The 25,803-nt window shown below is 46.2% G+C and overlaps 1 protein-coding gene across 1 annotated transcript in view; it reads right to left on the reverse strand.

Moving 5' to 3' along the window:
* Nucleotides 1-2,364: 2,364 nt before the first annotated feature.
* Nucleotides 2,365-25,803, reverse strand: part of ALG9 (ALG9 alpha-1,2-mannosyltransferase) — a 944,483-nt gene continuing 921,044 nt past the window's right edge. Inside the window, exon 15 of the mRNA XM_069614305.1 lies at nucleotides 2,365-4,789. Coding sequence (XP_069470406.1) covers nucleotides 4,666-4,789 — 124 coding nt within the window. The 3' untranslated portion in view covers nucleotides 2,365-4,665. The remainder of the gene's footprint in view (nucleotides 4,790-25,803) is intronic.

A 25,803-nucleotide genomic window follows, 5' to 3' on the forward strand; every position in this document is an offset into this window, starting at 1 on the left:
GTTTGAAAGTGAAGCAGCCACCTTAGTTTATGCAGTCATTAGTTAACCTATACATCCTCACAGGAAATATAGTTCCTGTATGAGGCAATATTGACACTGAACCTTTGGAGTAATTTGAGGTCTTGGAATCACAAAATGTTTAGACGTTTTAGTCTGGTGTTGATCGCGGTCCCAGAGCGCTCATTTTGGGCATTAATGTCTTCTTTGCATTTGCTTGACAGTGCTTCTGATTAGAAGTTTAATATCTCTAAGACTTTAATCTTTCCAATCTCGTCTTGGTTCCAAAGAGGCTTGTTTGATGCAGGGTGTGATGTGTGGGCTGCCAGTGGTTTTAAGTATCTGGGTATCCAGATTTACAGAGATACCTGATGCACCGCTCATAAATAATGTTAGGCTTAAACTTGCAAAAATAGATGGTCCATGTCAGAAGTGGGAAAGGTTGAATTTGAAATTCTGGGGTAAGATTAGTGCGATTAAGATGACACTGCTTCCAAAGCTGCTATGTGTGTTCAGCATGCTCCCCCTTGCTCTTTCAGGTAAATTAGTTGCAGAGATATAGTCTTTCAACAGGTGTCTGTGGGGTGAGGGGGGGCAGGTCAAAAATCCCGATGACTTCTTCAAAAGCCAGTGCATTTGGGAGGCTTTGGTTATCCCAGGCTGAGACAATATCATGGTGCCTTTACACTGCACTACTGGCTTCTATCGGGAAATGTTGACTGTGGGTCCTCATACAGAAGAAGTTAGTCCCACCGACTCCAATTGGCCGTCTGCTTTATATGGAAAAAAAGGCTTCCAATTAGATTGACTCTGCCCTATATTAGGCATGTTATACGTGTTTGTGAAAAAAGTAATGAGATTTTGGGGGATAAATATTTGCTTTCTAGGGACTCTTTTCTCTGGAAGAACACGGTTGGTTGTACCAGCCGATAAATGTACCCCTTCCTGGGTCACGTGGCAAAGGGCTGACATTTGGAAGCTTTTGCAAGTTCATTATGGTCAGAATATGCATAGCTTTTGAATTCTTGCGCTTTATGTATACGTTGAGACAAGCCGAGTATCGCCACCATCATGTGGCTAAGGGATGTCTTTGACGTGTTATTCTCTCCTACTAATGCTAGCTTGCATGGGTTACCCACGATTGTGCAATTTACTGGAAGTATGCCACTCTCTGCCTTATTGCTTTACAAGCTTCTTGACCCCTCTGGATCCAGCTTAGCCCCTCAACAAGGTAGGAATAATTGGTATTAAGACATTGGCCATAATATGTCTGATATGGAATGGAAACGGGTATGTGCAGGTCCAGCTAGGTAGAAGACTGATTTAGATCTCCGTTTTACACAACAGAGGATTACCCATTACAAATACTGGTCACCGTGGAGGATGTGGTCCTGCAAACTATCCCAAAACACCTATTTGAACTTCTGTGGGGCTGTGTGTACAACCGTACAAATGTTTTGCCAGTGCCCGAAGGTTCGACCCTTTTGGGATTAAATCCTTCAGCGCATGGACCTGGTGTTGACTCTCTCCCTCCCCATACACTGCTGATCTGTGTGCTGGGTCCGATCCCTCTCACTATTAACATGCCTGCTGGTAAGTTCTTTTGGGTGTACAGGGCTATCGTGATGGCTGAAAAGCACATTCTGAGCTTATGGAAGAGTGATGCGACTCTTACTGTGGCTGATTGGGTTCCATGTGTTAGAATCGTGGCAAAAATGGCTGTGGACACAAAATATTGCGGCAAGAGGGCTGTGCTTTTGCCGACGCAATCCATTAAAAGGATGCGGGGGGGACACCCGCAACCCCCGGACCCATTATACCATTTAAGGGCAGCAGGGGACACCCCCGCACCTCCTAAATGGTATAATGGGGTACACCTTTAACATGTCAAACCACTGCATTTTTGCTGCAATTTTTTGTACAGGTGACACTTTTGCCGTGATTTTATCACTGCATGCCACTGATTGGCTGCATAATTTGATGCTTCTCTCCAAGAGAGAGTCTTTCTGATTCAAACAACTACTGGGTAGATAGGATGATATTTGGGGCAGTTTTAATGATTTGTATATTTGATGAGTTCTTCGCCTCTTCCCTTTTCCTTTCTCTCTTTCTCTTTTTAAGGCGATGTTGCTTTACTGTTACTTCATGCGATTTATTTTCTTGTTGAATAATTTTGTATTTGTTGCCTTTAATTAAAATCAATAAACATATTTAAGAAAAGGGCAGCGGTGGTGGCCCTTATTACTTTGAAGTTGATTAAGCAACGCAGAGACACGTTTATACATTTTGACAAATACATTTTATACCACGGCTGGGCCAGAACGTGCAGGGAATTTACCTTCCATTGCTTGGAAAAAAAAACACAACTCACAATTCAACATCAAATTTTAAAAATGGCAAATTGAATGGCAACAGTTTCTCTGGCAACTGAGACCATCCCAAACCTACAATAATACATGCAGTCAATTAGGAAGATTTGAGGTAAAGTAAACAATGTGTAGATGTTTCCACCATACATAAGGTATTGGAGTTCTGACTGCACTACAGAGTACATATCTAAACAATCTTCTGGACAGAATGACTTCATGAAATGCATGTCTCTTGCACAACCACATAGTTACCGAAATTTGCATCAATCCTTGTGCCTTATATCAGCACACGGCATGTGCATAAACCAGGGAATTTAATATTATGAATGTGTAATTGAGATGTACCCACTTTTTCCTCCCCGAGACTGGTCACGTTCCCATTTATGGATGGCAGCTACACATGATAGAGATGAACCATTTCATGTATTTATCACGAAAGAAAAGCCAACCAGCAAGGGCCATCACAAGCAGACCTTGTTGCGGCGAAAATTAGATCCAACAGCAGAACTTAAAAGATTATTCTAACAACCGCACATTGGACATTCTTCACACATCTAAACTATGAGGAACTGTACTTGAATAGGAAATCAAGTTGAGTTCCCAACTATAGACCACCTTCGGGAGAAGTCACCAGCCCACTTACCCATCAACCCGCCAAGAGAGGGGACATGCACACAAACACATGTTCCTCTTTATGCAGAGGGTACATTTAAATCTTTATGACTAAACCCAAGGATGATCCCCTTTCAGCTGGCAGCACACTGCAAAAAGCAGCATGTCATAATGATGGCAAGTCTTTGCAAGGCTGGTCAATGTATACGGATCAGCCTCGTCACACACAAGCAATTGCTCTTAATATCGGTTCACAAAAGTTCAAAGAAATTAGCATCTCTTCATCCTTATGTAAATATCAAAGTTACATGTTTACCGGCATACTTTCTTTAGACGATCTGTCAAATAATTCTTAGCCGTAGTATAAACAGACTTATTTTCCTTATAACTAAACTATATGTTGTCCTGAAAGCTTGCAAAATCTAAATATGGCTTACCAAACAAGGTACCATCCTTTCAAGATTGGCCCAGCTCGGTTTGGTTGTTTGAATAAGGCATGCCTGATTATCAATAACGAGACACTCAAGACAAGGCATTTTACAAAAACAATTCCGAAAATCCCCAAATTCCTACTTGCTTTTCACTACTAAGTGGGGTAAAGGAGGAGGGACTTCTGTCGATTGATATAGACTTACCTTTGATTAAAATGGGACACTGCAAATCCACCCCCATGCTAAATAGGCTACTGCTGGTTGAATGGATCATTACAAATGAACGAAGTGGTTAATACTCTTCAATATCTCCAAACATATGGATATTAGAGGTGGTAAAATATATTTGAAGTACCTGAAAATACACACAGTTTCTGCGCTCTACACTCTGCAGAAGGCAACTCAAATGTTTTTTTAAGAATGACTGCAGACTCCTATGTGCACTGAAAATGATGACAATGACACAGGGCGGTTGAAAGAATGAGACGCAGCGGAAGGTGATGAAAGGGAGACATTTGAGGCAGTAAAGGGACCACGTGCCATATTATCATCTAAATTCTCAGCTCATTCTTTGATCAAGGCATTGACGATTAAATGAATGTAGCAGCAGCATCTCCAACAATTTACCCACAACTCAACCCCCCAAAAAGTTTATACAAATTTCATATCCACCCTGGAATGACAAGCAAACGGTTTTACTAAGCGATATTGAAATCAACAAGATCTCCATTTCAACACCGACTGTTATTTATAGCACTGGAAAGAACAGGACATCAGAGAAAATAACGTCCTAGGATCAGTTAAATGACAAACACTGCTCAATGAGTTCCTTTAAATTATGCAGCGGTAGAGGAAGCTCTGGGACACATTCAGTATCAGGGTTCGGTCGCGTGGCGCGTCCTCCAGAATCGGGGCTCTACATCCAAGTTCTGATGAGATGAATTACAAAGAGCGGCACCAGAAATCCAACATTTGGAATAGGAAATCTGAAATTATTTTACATTTTCATTATTAATCTGTTCCCTCAAACTTCATTAGGAGTATCACTGTGTGTAAGGTCTGTAGGGAAACCACCTTTATGGTTCATAAGCTGCAGGTGGGAGAGACCTGAAAAGCCTTTACTCCAGAGAGTTGGAGTCTCTTTCACTGAATCTCAGTAGTTTCAAAGCTCCTCCCGCTCAATCTCACAAAAGCATTTGAAAATGAGCGATGGCTTATCCGCACCCATTGGGTCCAATGTGCCCCGGGCCGTGCCGCTAGACACCACTTTTTTTCCGGGCCTGCTTTGATCTCCGGGGCTTTAGAATGGTGTAGTTGCCGTACTTGGTGTGCTGATCTGACACAAAAGGGAGGTAGAATGCCCGCCACAGCTTTGAAGACCTGCAAGAAAAGAACAGCGGAAGAAGGTTTAATTAACAAATCAGTTACTAGATCAAGTGCTTGAAGGTGAAGATGTACATGCGTGGGCATGGATAATTGAACATTAATGAAGAGCAATGAGATACGCGCAGTGCCTCACCTAGCACTGCAAACTGACTTGCCCCCTATTGTACAAGCACAGATTGTGTGCAGTAAAATGATGTCGATGATGGAGACACATCACATTTGTCATAGTCCAATGCAATCATTCCCACAGAATGCCTCTTATTAATGCAAAGGTGAACAACTTTAGTTTTGTGGTCCATGTGTGCTCGATGCATGCACGTGACTCTATTGAAACTCATTTAATACTCTCCCGCGAGGAAAGCGCTAGTTAACCGCAGGGGTGTTGCTAGGTCTCGAAAAGATCAGGGGCTAAGCTAATGTCGGGACTGGTGGGACTCGGGCTAGCTACAGCCTTTTGGTTGTAGTCCCTGAGCGGCTATCGGGGGCAACCACCAAAAGACCCGGGGCTATGGCCCCCTCAGCCCCCCCCCTACCCCTAGCAGCGCCTCTGGGGAACTGTTCATTAATAACTTGCTCCATCACAGCCAGTCTACTGCCATTTAGCTCAAAACACCAGAAAGCCTGCGAAAAGGCATTGTGCCCTGGGCTTGATCATGGTGCTGGCTAGACAAATCAGAAGCACAACAGGCCACCATCTTAAGTCACCACCGGAAGTCCAAAACATCCGGGGTGCATGTGACTGTGCTGGTGTGCTTGCGGCGGGTGCTAGGCCAGGGGCCAGAATGTGGTACTGTGGCTAGCCTGCCCATGCTGCACCTAAACTTCTCAGTGCTGATCAAGGTGCAGCTAACCCAGTCAGACTAGAGTGCTTACACATCAGTCACATGACCTCCCCAGTCTGTCAGCTGAGTGACTTACGAGTCTTCGTTTATACATTTAGCCTCGGTCTTGTGTTTATTACTCATTTTAATAGAGGTTCCCGCTGCACAACAGCAATTCATGGTAACATTTGGAATAATGGAAAACGAAAAGTAAATAGATGTTTTTAAACTATGAAGGAAGAGGCCAAGCACTAGCTGCAAATATTCTTCAGTCGCTTCGTTTTTTGTTTTTGTTGTTGTTAAATCAAGCACATTTTGTGTAACGTTTCCAAAATACACGTAGGTGTACAAATCCCAAGGACTAGGTTTTAACAAGAATTTGCAAAAGGTTAAAAAAAATGCATATTTTTCAATATTCTCAGTCCATAGAGGACTATATGCCATTCTGAGAGGGGCCGCTGCATATGATACAGTGGTGTTCTTGCCATGTAAAGCTGAGGGTGGTGGGGAAGCCCACCATGAGAAGACGAAACCCCCTCTATGCGCAGGCCCAGGTCCACTATTTGTTGGAAGGTGTATTAGTGAGACAACAGGCACCATGTTGAAGCTGAACATATTAAATCCAGCCCCAGTGAAAGAAAGGGGTGCAGTGGCGGGTAAGCCCGCAGCCACCCAAATCCTTGTACCAGCGCTGTCACCCTGCTGAGCGCAGGCTTCTTTGGACCTGTAGAGCAACCAGATGTAGGGTGATTGGTTAGGACCCCGAAGAAGTGAATTCCCCCTGCTCAAGACCCTCTAGGTACAGAAGGGAAGCGAGACGGGGCCCCTGACAACAACACCACCGCATTTAACCACAACAGCTGCCATGGCTTTCTGTGAGCACACAGTGCCTGGTCTCAGACAATAGATAGATAGATAGATAGATAGATAGATAGATAGATAGATAGATAGATAGATAGATAGATAGCACACAAAGGGGTAGCCCTAGCTAGGTGAGGGACAACACTTGTCAGCCATTTTCCTAGAATGTAGGGCAGCATGCCAGCAGTGCCTAGCCTCATCCTAGTACTTCCAACATGCCACAATCTGGGATGTAGTGCTTTCTTCCCTCAGGTGCACATTGGAAGCCACCGCATATTTTGACCTAGAAGCAGCCAATGAGTTTTCAGAGATTAGCATAGAAGTCACAGCAGCCTGCCTGTGAAAGCTCCCATAAGGGGTGTTTGACTATCCGAAGGCCTGCTTGCATCACAGCCACATTTCATGTCTGGCCACTTGCATTCCCTTCCATTGCTTCAGCATTTGTGCCCTTGGTCTCTCTTCGGGCAGAAGGCGGCAACATCAATGTGCACAAGGTGAGGCAACTACAAGTCAACGCCAACTCAGGCGAAGATCTGTCTTTAAACTGGCAGTCAGGCTGAAGCGGAGCTACTCAGGCCCTGGCTGGGTCATCCCCTGGGGGATTAAGGAGTCAGTTTCTTCATGCCAAGGCTGGGTGTTCAGTCTGTCACCTGCCCACGCAATCTTCCTCCAGCATTCAGAAAAGAACCGGCCTACTGGACTTTCTGCAGAAACTTAAAGACCTGGCTGCTCATCGAACTTTGTTCCTCCTAAAGACTCTGCATTCCCCCACCCCCTCTCCCTTCTTATTTCCCTCAATGTAACTAGCGCCTAGATATCCCAAGGTTTTGTTGCGCTGTACTAAATGCAAAAATAAATAAATAAATGCATTTTTAAGAGTACAGAGACACGCCGCCATATGTAAAAGTCTCCGAACTGCAATCAGCTCACACGCCTGCTTAGTGCTCAGTAGATTGATTGGGTCAAAGACAAAAGGAAGATTTGAGCCTGCATGAAAGTAGCACAGTAAATATTGAATGGCTGGGAACTGAAGGTAAAGTGTGCTCTATGATACCAGGTGCAATCATTAAATCAGTTATACTTGGGTAAATTAGATTCTCTTGACCATAGCCTGTCATTAACCTTCACATGATCGAGAATAATGCGCTTGTAAAAAGTGGCTCTAACAATATAAAGGTGTGCATACGTGAACGAGAATGTTGCCTGTACTATTCTAGAGGCAGGCAAAGGTCGAATTAGTGCAGTATTCTGTGGATTTGCAGCATGCAACCTGTCAGAGCATTGCTTCAAAGTGCGATCAACAATACCGGAGCTGCATGAACGGGAACAGGGAGCTACCTATATGGTTACCCACATGAATTGCAGACCCACTCGTCGCTTATTGAAAAAGAACGCAAGTCACGACACAAGGCTGGGAAAATGCCTCTTAGTCATAGCTCCCATTGTACGTATCCACAGTCCAAAGGGGAGAGGAATGTCAAGAGACACGAGGTTCCGCGCTGAAGCAGTCAATTTACAGATATTCCAAAGGCTTGTGTGGCTTGTGCGTCCATTACATTCTCCAATCTCTCGGAAAAAGGTTCCGATTATCGCCCCAACAATAGATACGGCTTCGAGGGCTGTCAATAGTTCATCGTTGGATTGCCTGAAAAGCAAGAGTGTTTTCTCGTTGTCTGCGGCAGGCATAGAGAGCTGTTTTGTAGCTGATAATTGGGAAATTGGCCTCACCTCTTAAAGAAGGAGTCAATGGCTTTCAACTTCCAATTCTTTCCAAACATTTCATTTTGGTCGATGGTTGTCAATTGCCGAGCCCGCTTCCTGTCCCTCAGCCTGATAACTCAGAAAAGCCATGCTGGGGTAGGTAGAGATCTGTGCCTGCTAATGGCTGCTGGAACAAAGGAATTAAGCTTGGGATATTTAAATCAAATATGGCCAACAAAAATGAAAAAGCAGGAAGGAGAATGTTTAATCACATTATATGTGTGTCTAACACTCAAGAGCAAACCACCATTGGAAGCCCAACAAGAGGAAAATTGGAATAGATACTTTTGGAATGTAATCTTCCATGCCAGATCCCATTTGAATAAATGAATAAGGTTGGCCAGCGAGTTAAGGATTTGTTTCAGGCATTTATGTGAGCCGGCCATCCCCGGTTGGCATACCGGTAGAGGTGCAACGGATCATTAACCTTTTAATTACAATATCTATGGAACCAGCTGCCAAATATGATCTTATTATTGCATCCCGTGTGTAACTGACCGAGCATTTAATTGCTCCTCATGTTCGTTAATGCTCTATATCCGTCATTATCTAAACACGTATCGTGCATAATCAGGGCACAGAACACTATGACTGAAAAACCTGCCAACGGGTGGCTCACGTTACCTTCTAGTTGTGATGATTGTAGGTGCAGACATAGTGTCAATTTCAACTTACATTACAAACATAAGATTTCGTCTCAAACAAATTGTGTGTTACCAATGATATCACAAATCATCATCAGACTTTTTTTCGGTTGTAGGCCATAAAAGCAACAAATAACAACAGTTACAGTAGGACGAATTCATGAACAAACTGGGGTTTCCCAGTGAAAACAAGAAACAATTCAAAGGCATAAACACATAAATAAAATTAGAAATAAAACCACAAGATTACGAAAACTCCAAATTTACAATTCATCTATCCAATTACTTGATCTCTGGGTAACCCAGGCCTTCTCCAGAAATCTCAAAATAGTTTCTATACTATCTGGGTCGGACCATACTTTTTATGAAATACAATGTGTCATTAGTACCCTGACAAATGATGTGCGCTTAATAATGGCCTAAGATATTGCCTTCTACATTACAATTCTTTTTGCACACCAAATCGTGCGTTGTCCGCGGATGATCACAGCGAGTGTTGGAGAGGTAGAATAAGAAAATGGGAGGTTAGTGGTATCCCCCAGTTAACGTGGGGAAATGCGGTTATGGACTGAAAGTACAGAAAGCAACTCGGCGGATCAAAGATATTGTGGGAGAGAAGTCAAGGAGAATGTTGGCGAAGGGGGTAAAGGCATCCCCAAGTGTCCTTCGTCCATTGTTATCTGAATACCACTCTAATTTGATTGCCAGAGCTGTCATAGGCTCCAAGTCAGACTATTGCTGTGCTTTTTATGCAGGATCTTCAAACGACACCATCCAATCCCTTCAGGTCGTACAAAATAAAGCAGTTTGTATTATGTTTAACACTTTTCGTCACAAACACATTTTTTCTATTGGCGCAACCGTCATTGCTTACCCATCAAAGCTAGGATCAGCTTTAAACATTTGACTATTGTACATGAAGCTTATCAAGGCAACTGGCCAGGTTTTATAAAAAAGCATATGGCAAGATATATTCCACCACGCTGTCTCAGATCAGGATCCTCCTCACTGTTTCATATCACTCTGTATTAATGGGGTTGGGATTGGCTTGCTTTCGAATGATCGATCGCTTTCCTCAGCAGGCTCCCTACTTTGGAACAGCCTCATCCTCCCTCTTTGCCATGAGCAGGACCTTCTTACGTTCCGGAAAAGCCTCAAGACCTTCCTCTTTACCTATTCCCTCCCTCACCCCCCCCTGCTAATCGCAGAGTAGCTTGACTGGCGTGCATGGCCCTTATGCATCCCTGGGCTCTGACCTCCTACATCTTATCATCCCAGCTGATGTCTATCCTCTGCACTTGCCTCGGCTCACCCTGCACCAGTGGAGGTTGCACTTACCTTCGTCACAGCACTTCACCTACTTCATGTGCACTAAAGCATCCCCTCCCCATTGTCTCTTGTAATATTGCTGTATTAATTAACATTGTCCGTCCTCTCCTGTCCCCTCCCTGTTGTCCTGTGGGCGCTTTGAAACAGTATTTGCTTCCTGTATAAGTGCCTAACAAGTGAACAATAAATAAATATATTAAAAAAATCCATGCGATCAATCGTCGGAATTCTTTGCCTCATGATAACAGGATGATGGCGGATCATCTAGATTTTCACAATAAGATAAAAACTTTCTTATACTAAACTTTACCAGAACCCCCTATAAGATACGTTGTCCACGCGCTTAGATACCGAAAAGGTGGTTGGGCATAAATAAATTAAATATTTTTTTTTTAAAAAAAGAGTTCCATCCCGCTGCTACTAAATACCTGCTGCTTCCAACAGTGTACTTGCCCCCAGTCTAAACGGCCAAACCTTCTAGCAGTTCAGTTAAAGCATCTTGAAGCGATAGAGCCTGAACCAAAGGGATAGATGAATCACGTGTTGTGGTGTGCAGTAGGAACGGGTCGCTGCTGGGCACGTGACTGCCATCTTTATACAGATGTCCCTATCCTGCGCAGTCACAGAGCAGTATTTCTAAATTGTTTTTTTCAGAAAAAAGCTACTTTTTCACTTGATATCGCGTGATCAACGTGGCCCCAGCTGCTTCCTCTGAAAGAACGGAGGCATGGTGTCAGAACCATCCCTAGATATGTCTAATCCCACAGCAAGTGTACTGCACAACAACTAAAGGCAGCATGCCTAGGGCATCAGAGGTCCTAATCATGGCAGAAAATAAATGTACAGTGCTAGTTTGGAGGCTGCTACAATGTATGGAAGTGGGGACCTAAAGGTTTGAGCATGGCTGCACAGATTGCATTTCTGGAGAACGTCAGTGCTCCACAATGTACATCTGGTGAAGACTATGCCATTGATATGATATATATGATAAGTCATTTGTAACGTGCCTATACACAAGTGTTTCAAGGCACGACGAGGCAAGGGGGGGGGCGGAAAAAGGGGAGACAGACAACGATCCTACTAGGCCAAGTATCATTCAGATCGCGCAAGTGCAAGGGTAGAGGGGAAGGGAAAGTGCAGTACAGGGTTAGTAGAATACAAGATAAATAATAGAGACAGCTGGTGGCAAGTGCAAGGTAAGTGCCGGGAGGAGGGGCTGTAGGATACATAGACAGTCCCGTAGTGCAGGGAGGCAGTGCAAGAAGAGTGGCTGGGCCAAGGACAGAGATCGTTCAGTGGCCCAGTTGCAGATTCAGTGCAGGTTCTGTGATTTTAGCAGGGGAGAGAGGGAGAGAAAGCAGAGGCAAAGAGGAATGTTTTCAGGTGCTTCCGGAACCGGAGATGGTTCTCCTCAAGTTTCAGGGAGGCAGGAAGGCTGTTCCAGAGGGAGGCCCCTGCTGCGGAGAGAGATCTACCCCCAACTCGTTGCTTGGAGAAGCGGCTGACCCTGAGGGAGTTGGATGAGCAAAGAGCTCGAGAAGGAAGATATTTAGGAAGAGAGAGTTGAAGGTATTTTGGCCCAAGGCCCCAGAAGGCCTTGTGGACAATGCAGAGGGTTTTGAACTTAATCCTCGCAGCCACTGGGAGCCAGCGTAGTGATTTCAGTCTTGGAGAGATACGGTCCCTGGGCTTGAGGCCAAGGACAAGTCTCGCTGTCCTGTTCTGGGTCAGTTGTAAAGGGCGGAGAGTAGAGGCAGGCAGAATTAGATAGATGCTGTTACAGTAGTCCAGCTTCGAGAGAACCAGGCCTCTAGAGACAGTGAGCTTCGGGGGGAAGGAGAGGAAAGGAAGGATACCTCTGAGGAGGTACAGCTGGTAGTGTGACTTCTCAGAGACGTCAGATATGTGAGGAGAGAAAGAGAGTGTGTGGAGTCGAAGATGACCCTGAGGTTTTTTGCCTTGCAGGTAGGAGCAGGAAGAGGGCCAAGGGAGGCAGGCCAGAGAGCTGCAGGGAAGGAGGGAGTGGGTGTGGCGATGAGTAGAATATCAGTTTTACTGGCATTAAGGCAGAGGTCATTGGCGGCACACCATTCATGGATAGCAGAAAGACAGTCAGAGATGAGGGAAAGGGAAGAGGAGGCCGAGGGTGGCCTGAAAATGAGCTGGGTATCATCCACGTAGCACTGAAAGTTGGGACAGAGAGCGGCGCTGCGGTGGGCAAGAAGTGTCAGATACTGGTTGAACAGCCAGGGGGAGAGGTTACATCCCTGGGGGACACCACAGGTAGAGAAAAAGATGTCAGAGAGGAAGGACCCCAGTTTGACCTGGGAGGGTCGACTGGAGAGGAAGGAGGTCAGCCATGCCAGAGCCTGACCAGTGATACCCAGGTCATCACAGAGACGGTTGAGCAATATGGTGTGGTTGACAGTGTCAAAATGCAGAAGAGAGATCGAGCAAAATGAGAGCACAAGGGGTGTTAGAGTCAAGGTTTGAGAGCAGGTCCTCACGGATGTTCAGGAGAGCAGTTTCCTTGCTTCTGGCAGCTCTGAAGCCAGACTGATGGTCATGAAGACTACCAACAGATTCAGCATGGAGATTAAGCTGGGAGATAGCCAGTTTCTCCAGGAGCTTGCCCAGGAAGGGAGTGATAGAGATTGGGCGATAGTTAGCTGGGCAGGAGGGGTCGGAATTTTAGCTTTGGTCTGACAGAAGGCTGGGCCCATCCCAGGATAAACCCCTTTTCATTGTAAGGCTTTCAAATTAATGAAGCAGTCTGTTTACACCACTGAGGCGTGACTGCCAACATTGTATGTATAACACACGGCTGCTTTGCTGTCACTACTGTGATATACTTGAGGGGGTCCTCACATCTACTCCCCTTGGGTCCTCTTCTGAAGTGGCCTGGGAATGGTCATCAATTTTGAATCCTGATCCTGGGGGTGGAGAAGCGAGGTCGGATCATCTGGGTGGAGGGTCCTTGGGATGTGGGGAGAGGGCATCCATAGGAGAGCCACAATATTCCCCCCCTTCCCATTCCATGATGAACCCGTAATACCAGGAGTGTTTATGGGCTATTGTTATCCCTTTCTCTCTAGCGAGTGTAATAACAGATGCTATTATCAATCTAGAAATTACAGGAAGAGGGTGAAAGGGAGGAGAGTTAATAGAGAGACATGGTATCCCCTTTCCCTTATGAAGACCAACCCAAACCTACACCAGACTTTATGGGCTATTGTAACACATCTCCCCACATTTTCCATCATTCAGTCCACTTTGGTACTGGGAATAGTAAGAGGCAACTAAGAATAGTGAAGACTAGTAAGTAATTTCACCACTCTAGTGCTGAGACAAGGAGAAGGCCTGCAGGTAAAGGTCAGGCATGCCCCTTTAACTATGGTCAGGAAATTGGACTAAATGACAAATACCTGTGGTCACTTAGTAAACCGAACAGATGTAAAAATACTGGCTGGTTACAAGGAAGGGGGATGCACAGCAGGCTAGAGCGTGGAGCTGGAAGCTGACAAACCGGAGAGACCAGAGCGGGAGACACGAGTGCGGAAAGATGTGTCAGGCAAGGACCAGAGACGCCGGGGCCGAGGAAGGTCCAGAGTAGGTCGGGAAGCCCTATGCACCCTATGTGTAAGGCGCAAGCAGGAGCTGTGGGGCACTGAAGCACTCTGGTCGTCACTGACCTGCGTGAAAGTTAGCTGCACTCTCCCCTACCTGCACAAGAGAAGAGCGGAGACCATGGACGCTGGAAAGGAACAAAGCCGACAAGAGCTGCCACCTGAAGCCGGTGAGTGCAGATGGGAAATAGTCATACCAGGGCACTCCAAAAACCGGCAATAAGCCTTTCTTGAATGTCAAATGTTGTGGAAACTGTCAAAAGCATTTTTAAATACTGAAGCGAGTGCTTTAATTGTGAACTGAATTGAAGGAAGTTTCAAGGGTGAAACAGATGAGTTTTGAATACAGAAAAAAACTGAAACCCTTATTGAATACAGTACAGAATTAAAGCAACATGAAAGCATGATTGACTAGGCGTTTCTGAATGCCGCACCGAGATAAAGCAAATAATAAGCATGTTTTGAGTGGAACAAAAGCAATGTTGTGCAGGTGGCAAATACCACAGAGTGAATTGATTGAACAAGAAGTGTTGGCAAAGTAAAATCCCCAAAAGGGTGTGAGAAGAAAAGTATTGATACAAGCTAAGTGTTCAAAGAACTACAGGTTAAGAGGGAACCTAGATTGGCAAGAGCCAGAGAAGTATCAAATGTGTAACCAAGTGAATGGTGATCAAGCTAGCCACAATAAAGTGTTAGAGGAAAATAATCCTGATACAAGAAATACTTTTCACTGTCAAGAGAAAGCAGTGGACAATTGTTGATAAATCAGATGGAAAAGGGGTATCGGTTGAGTGACCTGTAATGGGTGGACCGTGCGGTCTGTCAACTGCACCTAGACCGAGGTAACCCCTACATGGGAGCAGTATTAAAGAACAAGAGTCAAGAAAGGGGTATCAGTTGCGTGACCTGTAATGGGTGGTACCACAACAGCGCCTAGACCAAGTGCCCTGCATGAAAAGCAAATAAAAGGAGGAGTCAAGAGTGTTGATATCAAAAGGTGCAAGTCAATAAAAATATACATGGAAAGACTAGCGTTGTTACAGATGTGCGTTGGTGAGCGAGTGAAAACTAACCATGCTAAGAGGGTTGGAGAGGATCCTAATCCTTTGAGAACTGTGTTGTTTTGAACTTTGAATCTGCTATCTTGAACTTGGGAAAGGGAACCCCAAGAGTTTTGTGGAAATGCTTTGAACTTGGGAAGGAGAGCTGAAAGGTAAGCCAGGAGCTGGAAGAAGCCCAGAGTTGTATCTCTTTTACTGCTTTGTTTAGCTTCAGTTGTGAGGGCAAGTATAGGTTTTGGACACAGACAGACTTTTAAGTTGAACTCTTTGACTTAGACTTTACTTAGTAATGCCACCTTAGCTTAGGACAAGTTAGACCTTCATCCATCCTGACATTTAAGTTAAATAAAACACTTTTGTTTGAACTTTGAATCTGTCGTCTGTGTCTTGCTTCGTGATGCCTTCACACTGCTTGGAGATTAAGTTGGGTCTGCAACCCTGTTTGAAATGGCTCCAGATTAGAAAGGAATGTCCAGCCCACGTGCACTTATTCAGAGGGGCCAGAAATGGAACTCAAAATCAAGAAAGGATGTGCGAATGTGAGAGTCAAACAGAGTCACGCATCACACCCTCTTGGTTTTTCCCCAGTGCAGAACAACAGTGTGATGGAAAAATAACACTGGATTAATGTACAGTGGGCCATCACCCGATAGCAGGCATAACCACCCACTTCCCCATCCCACAAAAAGCAACAGCTGGGGCTTTATTCTCAGTTCTAAGATTGCAATTGTGGAATAACCAAGGGTACAGACCAGGGTACATACAGAAATGGATTAAGTAACTCACAAGCACAAAGAGTGACTATGACATGTCCAGAGAACTCCTTAGCCAAAAATGGAGTGCAAATGTCAGAAGTGCCTGCAATCTGGAGTGCCAGGGGAGAGAGACAGCACTTGACATCACTCACTTTCTGTGAGCGAGATGCTGCTCTACTAGAATAGGTGTTTATTTGCGTGGAAAAAGGGATCTCTCCGTAGCGAGAGGTAGCGATGGAGGCCAAAAGGAAAAACAACAGAGACAAATGTAAGAAAAGGTTCAATCTAAGGGGGTACTCTCAGGTTTCTGACTTGGCGACATCTGCGCCCATCCTGCTACACGGTTGGCGGCTCCCATGGAAGCTCGGGCAGCGAGGTGTTCGTAAGGATCGAGCATGGGCTACACCTCCCATGAACACTATGGGTGCCGGCTCATGTCACGTGGCAGCCCGCTATGCATCCGGCACTATGGGTGCTGGCTCATGTCACGTGGCAGCCCGCTATGCATCCGGCACTATGGGTGCTGGCTCAGGTCACGTGGCAGCCCACTATGCATCCGGCACTATGGGTGCCGGCTCAGGTCACGTGGCAGCCCACTATGCATCTCGACACCGCCGGAAATGCGGTGATAGACTTCGAGCATTTAACCAGAGTGTGCAGCGTCTCCAGTGCTTCTAGACTGCGCACCGCGGTGAGTGGCCGTCTGGTTGTGCCTAATTCGACGTGCTTTTTCCCCGTTACCGAATTGTTTCGTCAACTCTATTGAATTTGCTATTTCTCTACCCCCGTCAGCATTGTTTGCCTGGAACACCGATTACCCGTTACCCATTTGCCCGCTTCTTGTATTGCAATTTGGATCAATTGCTACTTTAGTGAGGAGTTTTCTTTCTTCTCCTCTTTTTTCTATTTCTTTTCTTCTGTGGATTTCTGTCTGGACATTGGATGGTTCTATGTGATTACATCCTGTACAAATTGTTTGCACACAACGTTTCCAAAAGCGAAATGCTTGAAATGCGTTCGTCGCATAGTTGCTTGCTTCGTCTTTGAGAGCACATTTTTTGCATTTCAAAGTGCCAGTCACAGGAGAAGGAATAACTGCCACGCAGTATGTACACAAACTAAAAAAAGATGTAACACGAAGATCTTACCGTATTATGCGCATCAGGGAATGTGTAGTGGGAAAAGGGTCCTGTTTTCCTTTTTCGGCGGTCGTTTACGAAATCTCACGAGATTTCGGCATGTATACGTCCGTGGAAAAGCGGGCCTCGGGTCAAAGCGGGAGGCACACCCGCAACCTCGGTTGCCTTGACAGGTTAACCCCCCCCTTTCTTAAACAAATAATACCAAAACTGCCCCCCTTTAAACATCATTTGTGTGCGGCAGTTATAAGGAAGTCCAACACAAACGCAACGCTTTTGCAAGTTATGGATCAAAAGGTAAGATGTTGGCCAACTTCCAAGGAATTTACTAAATCGGATTCAGAAGCAGGAACGTATGCAGACGGAGGACGCAGGGTGAACCCGCACCTGATGCGGATCACATGTAAAATGCCCGATAAAATTCCGGTGCCATGATTTCTCATGGTCAAAATGTGCAGTAATCGCTAATGCGATACAACCGATTCGATGAAAAATCCCGTCACCACATTGGCTGATATTAGAAAAACCCTGCGAGCGTCCTCATGCTGTTTGGGGGTAGATCCATTGCGTGCCCTGGATTTGATAGGGACTGCGCCCTTGTGCCGTTCGGGTAAGTGTTTACCCTGCACTTCCTGGACTGCCTCTAAATTGGCAACTGGTGTTGGTCAGCTCTCTGGTCGCTGAACTTCCAACTCTTGGCAGGGGGTGTTTCTACAGCCTAGATTCTTCCATTACCATCCACTGAGTACAGGTAGGGTAAGGTTGCTTTGGGGTGATGGGAAGTCCTGGGGTTTTCACTGGGGTTTCACATATGTATACTTATTAATCACTGTGCCCTTTTTCTTAAAGTCTGTTTGTGTGACCTACAACATTTTGCCTGAACCCCTGGCCTGGTGGTATTGTCCTAGTTCCACAGGCCGCAGTTTCAGGAGGAAAGGCTTCCTTTGGTAGGACACCCATCAACCCCACTTGTGTGGGAGTTGGGTTCTCGATACAGGCTGATCAGGAATTGATCATATTCCCTGGGGCGTGAAGTAGACAGGCAGTAAGGACTCGGACAGCCACGATACAGTGGAACCAGTGGGGCGGGTGAGACATAAGCAAGATCCCACTTCCCCGGGTGCGCATGACCCGCGCAGACTATGGCTCAGCAACGTGGCCGATCTGATAATCACTAATGATTAAAAAAACAATGGGCTGTGTGAGCAACCTGAGGACATCCTCCCATCTACTCCCCCTGGATCTTGCTCTCAAGTGGCCAGGGAAAGGCCATTGCTCTTGGATGCCAACCCTGGAGGTGGATATGTGTGGGAGGATCACCTGGGTGGAGGGACCTTGGAGAGTAGGGAAAGCATGTCATTAGGTGAGACCCGGTATCCCCCTTTCCCTCGTCAGTATGAATCCTACCCTCCCCCCTGCCTTCATAGGTTGTTGTCACTCTTTTCCTCTTATACCCACCACCACCACCACCACCACCCCCCCCCCCCTTTAAGACTGGGACGAGGAGGCAACTGGGAATTATGCACACTTCCATTCATTTCCAACACATCATTATCATTTACACCACTTTTGGTACTAAGACGAAGAAGAGCACTATGGAGGAATACTATTACAATGGCCAAGCATGTCCCATTAGCATGTCCCATTAGCATGCCCCATAGAGTCAACTATGGTCCGGCAAAGGACTTGCACCTGCAACCAATTAGGAGGCTACAGGTGCATAAAATGAGAGACAGGCAAGGGAAAGGGAGAAACCCGCCTGGTGGGACGTATGCAGTGACATGACGTGGAGCAGGTTGGAAAGGGGCCGGTGAAAAGGATGCTGTCTGTTGCAGAGGTATGAGAGGGATGCCAGAAAGGGCCACAATTGGGTTGAGACACCTGAAGTCCCCTGTGCCGTGTGTCCACAGCCGGAGCTGTGGGACACAGAAGACTCCAGATTGTCACAGACCGCTGCAGCAAGGTTTGCAGACAGCAAGTGCTGCTCGCTGGAGCTCCATACAGCAAAAGCGTTGCGAGAGAAGGCCAGAGAGGAGAACGGAGATGCTAGGAGGAGCGACCGAACACCAGTGAGTGAAAGAAAGGGAACACTCATACCAAGGCGCCCCAGGGGGTGGAATTGGGCTGATGGAAATGCTGATCAAATGGTAAAGTATAATAAATGGGTTTGAAGACCCAATAGAAGAATTTAGAATACCGAACAAGCTACAGTACTTTTGAAATACAACACGTATTATTGAATACAGAACTAAAGAAAAGATATGAAAAGTATATGCAAATACCACACGAGTGAAAAGAAAGTGATGTGCATTTATGAACACAGTGAAAACAAGTAATGAGCATTGATGAACAATGTGAAAGTATGACAACAAGTGAAAGCTAGTAATGAGCACTTATGATCCAAGTGAAAAGCAAGTGATAAGCACTAATGGACAATGAGAAAGCAGGGTGGTAGAAGGCAGTATACACCAAAGAGAACGCTGTGTGAAATACAATGTGAAAACAAGGTGGTGGAAAGGAAAAAAAACACGGGAAAGGTTGTGTGGAATAAATATTATAGCAAAATGAAGAGACTGCCGAGGAAAAACCAAATTGAATATGAACTAATGACATGGGTTCAAAGAGAAAGCCTGTGTTGGCATGAAAGTCCAAAGTGAACATATGTGTCTAACAAAGTGCCAAGGGTTATCGGTTGGGTGACCTGTAATGGGTGCACCATGTGGTCCGACAACTGCGCCTCGACTGAGTAACCACTACTTAGAAAGATCCAGGGAGAGTCAAGCTACAGAAGCTGTTTTGTATAATAAGTGCGGACGTGATTGAAGAGAGGAACGAACTATGTGAACTATTAAAAAGCCTGAATAGGGACAAAGTTGAACTGCAATTATTATTGAAAGCTGAGAGATTTGAATTGACTGTGGTTTTGAAGCTGGAAGAGAGTGCTGCCTTCTTGTGGAAGGGAACCCCAAGACTTCGTGAACTGTGTTGAACTTGGGGAAGGGAAACCCGAGGCCGGTTGGAAATGTTTTGAACTTTGGAAAGGAGGAGCTGAAAATCGAACCAGGAGCTGGAAGAAGCTCAGAACTTTATATTGGAACACGGTTTCTTTTGTTGCAGGCACTCCTACACATTGTGTATCTTTAGTTGTGAGGGAAATTAGAGGTTTTCGACACACCAGATTTTTGAGCTGAACTTAGTGACACAGACTATCCTTAGTTTCTTTAGGAAGGGAAATCCCACCTTAGCATAAGGCAAGGTAGCCCTCACTCCAACCTGACATTTAAGAAAAATAAACCCTTTTGTAGAAAATGGAATCTGTTGTCTCTGTCTTACTGTATGACGTCTCCAGCGCTGGCAGGCACAGAATGTTGGAACACCGAGATGGACTTGGTTGAAGGCAGCAGCTGGGATGGGACACAGAGATGGAGCGCGAGCAGATGAGGTCTTTTGTTGAACTCAAAGCAGGGCAACAAGGTACCGATGACGAATAACACTGAGGTGAAGTACGTGGGCAGAGCGGTCTTTTTTGGCTGTTATTGCGTGCACAATTGGGCTTTGTCTTCTCATTGTTAACTGAGTTTGTGCAATGAAACTTGGAGTTAACCCCTGCAGAGAGCACCAAGACCTGTGGAGCGTGTGCTCAGCGAAAAGATCTGCACTCATTCGTGACAGCGACCTGCCTTGCTTTTGGCCATTAAGTGTTGTGCTTGTTGTGTAGGATATTTTTCTTTTCAGGGCTTGACTATTGGATATAGCGTGAGATTGCTTTTCTTTTTTTCCCCTTGAAAGCATGGTTCGGTCTCTAGGAGACCTGAGCACACCTCAAGAACTTGCTGGAAACCTTGAGCTTTGTGGTTGCTCAGTCTGCCCCTGCACCATATCCCTGGTTTTATTTTACACTCATTTGGTCATGCTATTTTGTCCAGCGATTGGCACAATTTGGCACTTGTGATAAGTCTTAAGGTTGTCCAAGGACCCCCAGGTGATCAGTCACTGATATTCCAAGTCTGAAGGTCTGTGCTTTGGGGGGGAATGGAACTACCCTATGGAGAAAATGAGAAGCGCTTAGATCAGTCAATTCTTTTGGAAGGCCGATAGAGAGGGGAAGATCACAAAGGCCATGGATGCATGTCTGCCACACCAGGGCAGACATCTCAGTGCCATCTCTTCCCTAGTGCACAGGTGGCTTCACATTCCTATAGCTTGATGAAGCCCTATGGCAGCCCCTTCCCAGGAACAGAGGGCTCTGCGTGCACAGGGTCAGTATAGGTTTATCGTGAGGAACATATATATCTTCCTAGCTTTGGGCTATTTTATTCTAAAATCCATATTTCTCTTATGTAATTGATTGCACGCTTACCTTGCAAATTAGAGACCCTGGCCACTACTTGAATAGTTTCTCTCTCTTTAGCTACCTTATCGGGACCCTGTTAGAGCCACCGTTGTGGGTGGCAGTGCCAGGTGACAGTGACTGGGGCTCAAGGAACCCTCACGTTGGTCACCTGGCCAAGGCCTGTTTAAAGTAATCGATTGATTCCTTTTTTGTTTCTTTGTCGCTAATGGCTAAGTTCTTCTTGACTATTCTTTAGGGGCAGAGGGCTATAGTGCTGTTTTTATTCCCAGTCTGCTAAGCAGAAGGCCTTAGAAATGGGAGGAAAGAGTGATTTCCTATTGACTTAAAAGGACACTGACATGTTCCTGAAGAAGATCATTCTCTGCCCGGGCCCCTGCCATTAAAGGGTAAATGCTGTCGGGGCCCACAGGAGGGCCATTTCATGGCTCCTAGTCACCAGGGCACATTGATTTATGCCCCAGACTTTGCTTTTGCAGTTCATTGTAATTCCAAGGTTTAATCCAATTGATTTGTTTAATTGTACCCATGCTTATAGGACCCACAATGCATTGATTTGTGATATTAAAGCCCAGGACTGGAAAAGTCTGGTCTCTGATGAGGGTAACCTAACTTGAGAACACATTACACCTCAACGCTGGACTCCATTTTGAGGACGGGTGCGTTGTGTGACAATGGACTAAAATGGGGCAATATTTCTCAGTAGCTAACTGCAAGCTAAAATGTTTATATTCATTTGGGGGATATTTAATTCTGTATAATACATAGGTATCAGCCACTCCCTCTCATATCCCGGATGGCATTTCCCTTGTTCCAAATTTTTTCCCACAAGCACCTCTCCCCCCTTTTGCTATATTCTTTATGAAGTTTTTTTCTTTCACTTACTTTGAAGATTCCCTTTTCCATTTAATTTGTTTTTTTCTGTAACTTGTCCTATCCTATTTCCTTGTTTTGTTTTGCATTTTCCTTAAAGTTACCTTTATGTTTAATTCCTTTTCAGTAATTTTCTGTTCATCTTTTCTAGCTCGGTTGTTGTTCTGGATTGAACCTTTTCTTACATTTGTCTCTCTTGATTTTTCCTTTTGGCCTCCATTGCTACCTCTCGCTACGGAGAGATCCCTTTTGCCACGCAAATCAACACCTATTCTAGTAGAGCAGCATCTCGCTCACAGAATGCGAGTGATGTCAAGTGCGGTCTCTCTCTCCTGGCACTCCAGATGTGCAGGCACTTCTGACATTTGCCCTCCATTTCTGGCTAAGGGGTGTTCTCCGGATATGTCCCATTCACTCTTTGTGCTTGTGAGTCATTTAAACCAGTTCTGTATGTACCCCGGTCTGTACCCCTGGTTATTCCACAATTGCCATCTTAGAACAGAGAGTAAAGCCCCAGCTGTTGCCTTTTATGGGACAGTGAAGTGGGTGGTACCACCTGCTCTAGGGTGATGGCCCACTGTACTCACTGGACATTAATCCAGGGGGATATATCCATTGCACTGTTCTGCACCGGGAAAAAAACAGTGTGATGTGCAACTCCTTGTTACTCTCACACTTACACATCCTTTCTTGATTTTGAATTCCATTTCCGGCTCCTCTGAATGAGCGCGCATGGGCCGGACATTCCTTTCTAATCTGGAGCCACTTCAAACAGTGACAGAAAGGCAGCTGTGTGTTATACCAACAACTTTGGCAGTCACGCCTCAGTGGGGTAAACGGACTGCGTCATTACTTGGAAAACCCTACAATGAAAAGGGGTTTAGCCTGAATTGGGTCCAGCCACCTGTCAGACCAAAGCTAGAGTGGTATAGAGTCTTCACCAGACGCGCATTGTGGAACCTGGGCGTTCTCCAGAAATGCAAGTATATCCGTGCAGCCGTGGTCAAACCTTGAGGTCCCCGCTTCCATACGTTGTGGCAGGCTTCAAACTAGGACTGTAAATGTATTTTCTGCCGTGATTTGTGTTCCATGTTCTTTCTCCTGTTGGCTTGTCTGTGTATCTGAACTGTGAAGCTGGGAAGTCATGGAATGTATTGCTTGTGTTGATGCAGGAGCCAGAATGTTGCGCTATGGTCTGGGTCCCGCCCAGGGCAGTGGAATGAGAGATGTAGCCTGGGCGGTGGGAGCCAGTGGCTTCTCCCTGTATTACCTAAGATCCTGCCGTCCACGGTCCACCTCCTGTACCGGAAGTCCTCGATGATCCTCAGAGTGCGCACTGTAATAAAGAAACATAAGGACTTAACAAGATGACTCCAGAAACTTTGCTTTGTATCACTGGCAAAGAGCTGGTCTACAAGTGAACACAAGAGGAGCACAGGTACCGTCAAAATACATGAAGAGGTGAGAGGTGACGGCTGCGGGGCGGGGGGTGCACTGTGCAGGATCTAGCGAAAAGCAGAGGGAGAGCCACTGCCCCCTAGGAGTTAGGCCCACCAACCAGGGCGTTCCCAGGCAAAGGAGACGTTACCCGGGGAGGAGTGATGGGACTAAGGCTCCCTGTAAGAATTAGCAGAGAAGGAACAAGCTCCCTGTTAACTGTGAGAATGTCCAAGATGAGTGGATTGAACAAGCAATTTGTTGGAGAAAGGAGACTCTTGAGCAATAACTGCAGTCATCAGACATGAGGCTGAGAAGTGAAGGTGAGGAGGGAGAGTTAATTTGCCCTTTCTGACCCGAGAAAGATTTAAGGAAAGCGATCTGAAGAAGTGGTTCATAACGTAATGCACAGGGAAAGCTTGTCAGAGGCAGAGACGCATTTTGGACTCTCACCGTCATGGGAGGCTGAGTGAGAGCGGCTGCTGGACGACAAGTGGGCGAAAAGTACTTGAAGTTCGTTGCGACAGCTAACGCAGCAGAAAGAGAGAGAGAGCTGCTTCCTGCTGCACCGACCCACCTTATGGTGACGTCAGCGACCCGCTGTGTGCGTTGGCGAGAAAGAAGAATGCCGCCGTCACTAGTCGGCCAACAGAGGCTGCTGACCAATCCAGAGATAAAGCGCCCTGCAATGCATGATGGGGTCACGCAGGTGTCTGGAGAAAGCGTACGCTAGATGACGGAGCATCGTTACAGGAACTATCAGTGTTCCCAGTGCTGGTCATTGGGCCGGCTCTCGGCGGATCCGAGATCCGGCACCAGATGTGTAGCCGGATCTCGGTATCCGGCCAGAGTCAGCCGCCCAAGCCCATTAACCGTGCAGGAAAAAAAGAAAAAAAAAAAAGCATCCGCGACGGCAGCATTTGCCGTTTACCGCGGCTTTTGCACTGATGTGTACTGCACAATGCTCACTACATGTACAACTGAAAGGAATCAGTTGTACATGCAGCGAGCATTGTGCTTTACACACCAGTGCCAGAGCCGCGTAAAAGTCAATGCTGCCCTCGCGGGCGTTTATTTTTTCTTTTTCTTTTTTTCGCACAACAAAATGAGCCAGGGCTCATCAAGGGGGTCTGGCCTAACTGCAGTGGTCCTGTGGGCCCGTTAGGCCACGCCCCCCCCCACGAGCCCCGGCTCAATGGGCTACTGGAACCCCTGCCAGGCAACCTTTTATAGTGACCAACACCCTCTCCCCAAGGGGGAAGAGGGTGTTGATCTCTGCATTTATATTCTATAGGCTTGCCTGGCAGGGGACAGGGCCTCGCCTATTCAGCCTTAATGGTGGCGCTGCCCCATGCCAGCTGCGTAGGGGCAGCGTCACCATAAAGGCTGAAGGGGTGAAACTGCTGGAAGCTGGAAAACGGCCTCAGCTTCCACCGGCCTCGCGTTTTCTCCATAATGGTGGCGCCAGCCCACGGGCATCTCCTGCTTAATGGGATGCCTCGCAGGTGCAGCGCCAACATTACCGCTGAAAGGCATTTTTTTCTGGAGCCTGAAGCTTTCGCACATGAGCGAGAGCTTCAGGCTTCAGAAAAAAATCCTTTTCGTGTAGTGGCCGGGGCTGGCAGCGGAGATTAGTGGGCCCCACAGGGCCCTGCCTCAAAGGAAATTTCGGAGCCTGCCGGGGCTGAGCCCCGGCAGGCCCCGTCCCACTTAAAGCCCTGGCCGGTGGTAAAAGGCCGTTGTGGGCGCTTATTTTTTTTTTTTTATTAAAAGTATTTATTTGATCGGATGGCCACTACCTACCCCGCCCCCTCTGCCCCCCCCCCCAACTCCTCCCTGGCACTTGTGGGACACCCGACCACATTTTTTCCATTTCCACAACTGGGTGTTCCTGCCTGTTATGGAGAGAATTACTGTGAAAGCTGCAGTGACTGCATTGAGGTGTAATGTTGTCACTGCTGCCATATAAGTGCTGTTTGTTTCAACACTGAGCAAACTTAATGGCTTGTTTGATATCCCAAGCATAAGAATAACGTTGGGATACAATTGTATGCCTGAATATATGCTCTTCCGCAATAACGTGTCGTTGGGAAGGCGCCTGGGTCGACGAAACCGTTTTGAACTGCTCACTAGAAGTATGGAAGTTGTACATGGTTTCAGATGTATGCATGGATTGTATCTGCGCCAATGTTTTTTCCCCTATCTTGAGCTGTTGGCAAAAGTGGCACTTATCTTTCCTGCATTTCGAAAGTTTGACTTCTCAAATTAAATTCACTCCATTGAGAATGGGTGCAGGTGATTGTCCAATGTGTTTTACAATGTCGAGTTATGTGGGGCCAGAGCGACTAAC

This window comes from Ambystoma mexicanum, chromosome 9 (genome assembly GCF_040938575.1).
Source record: "Ambystoma mexicanum isolate Mex_15411 chromosome 9, UKY_AmexF1_1, whole genome shotgun sequence".
In the NCBI taxonomy this organism is placed as follows: domain Eukaryota; kingdom Metazoa; phylum Chordata; class Amphibia; order Caudata; family Ambystomatidae; genus Ambystoma; species Ambystoma mexicanum.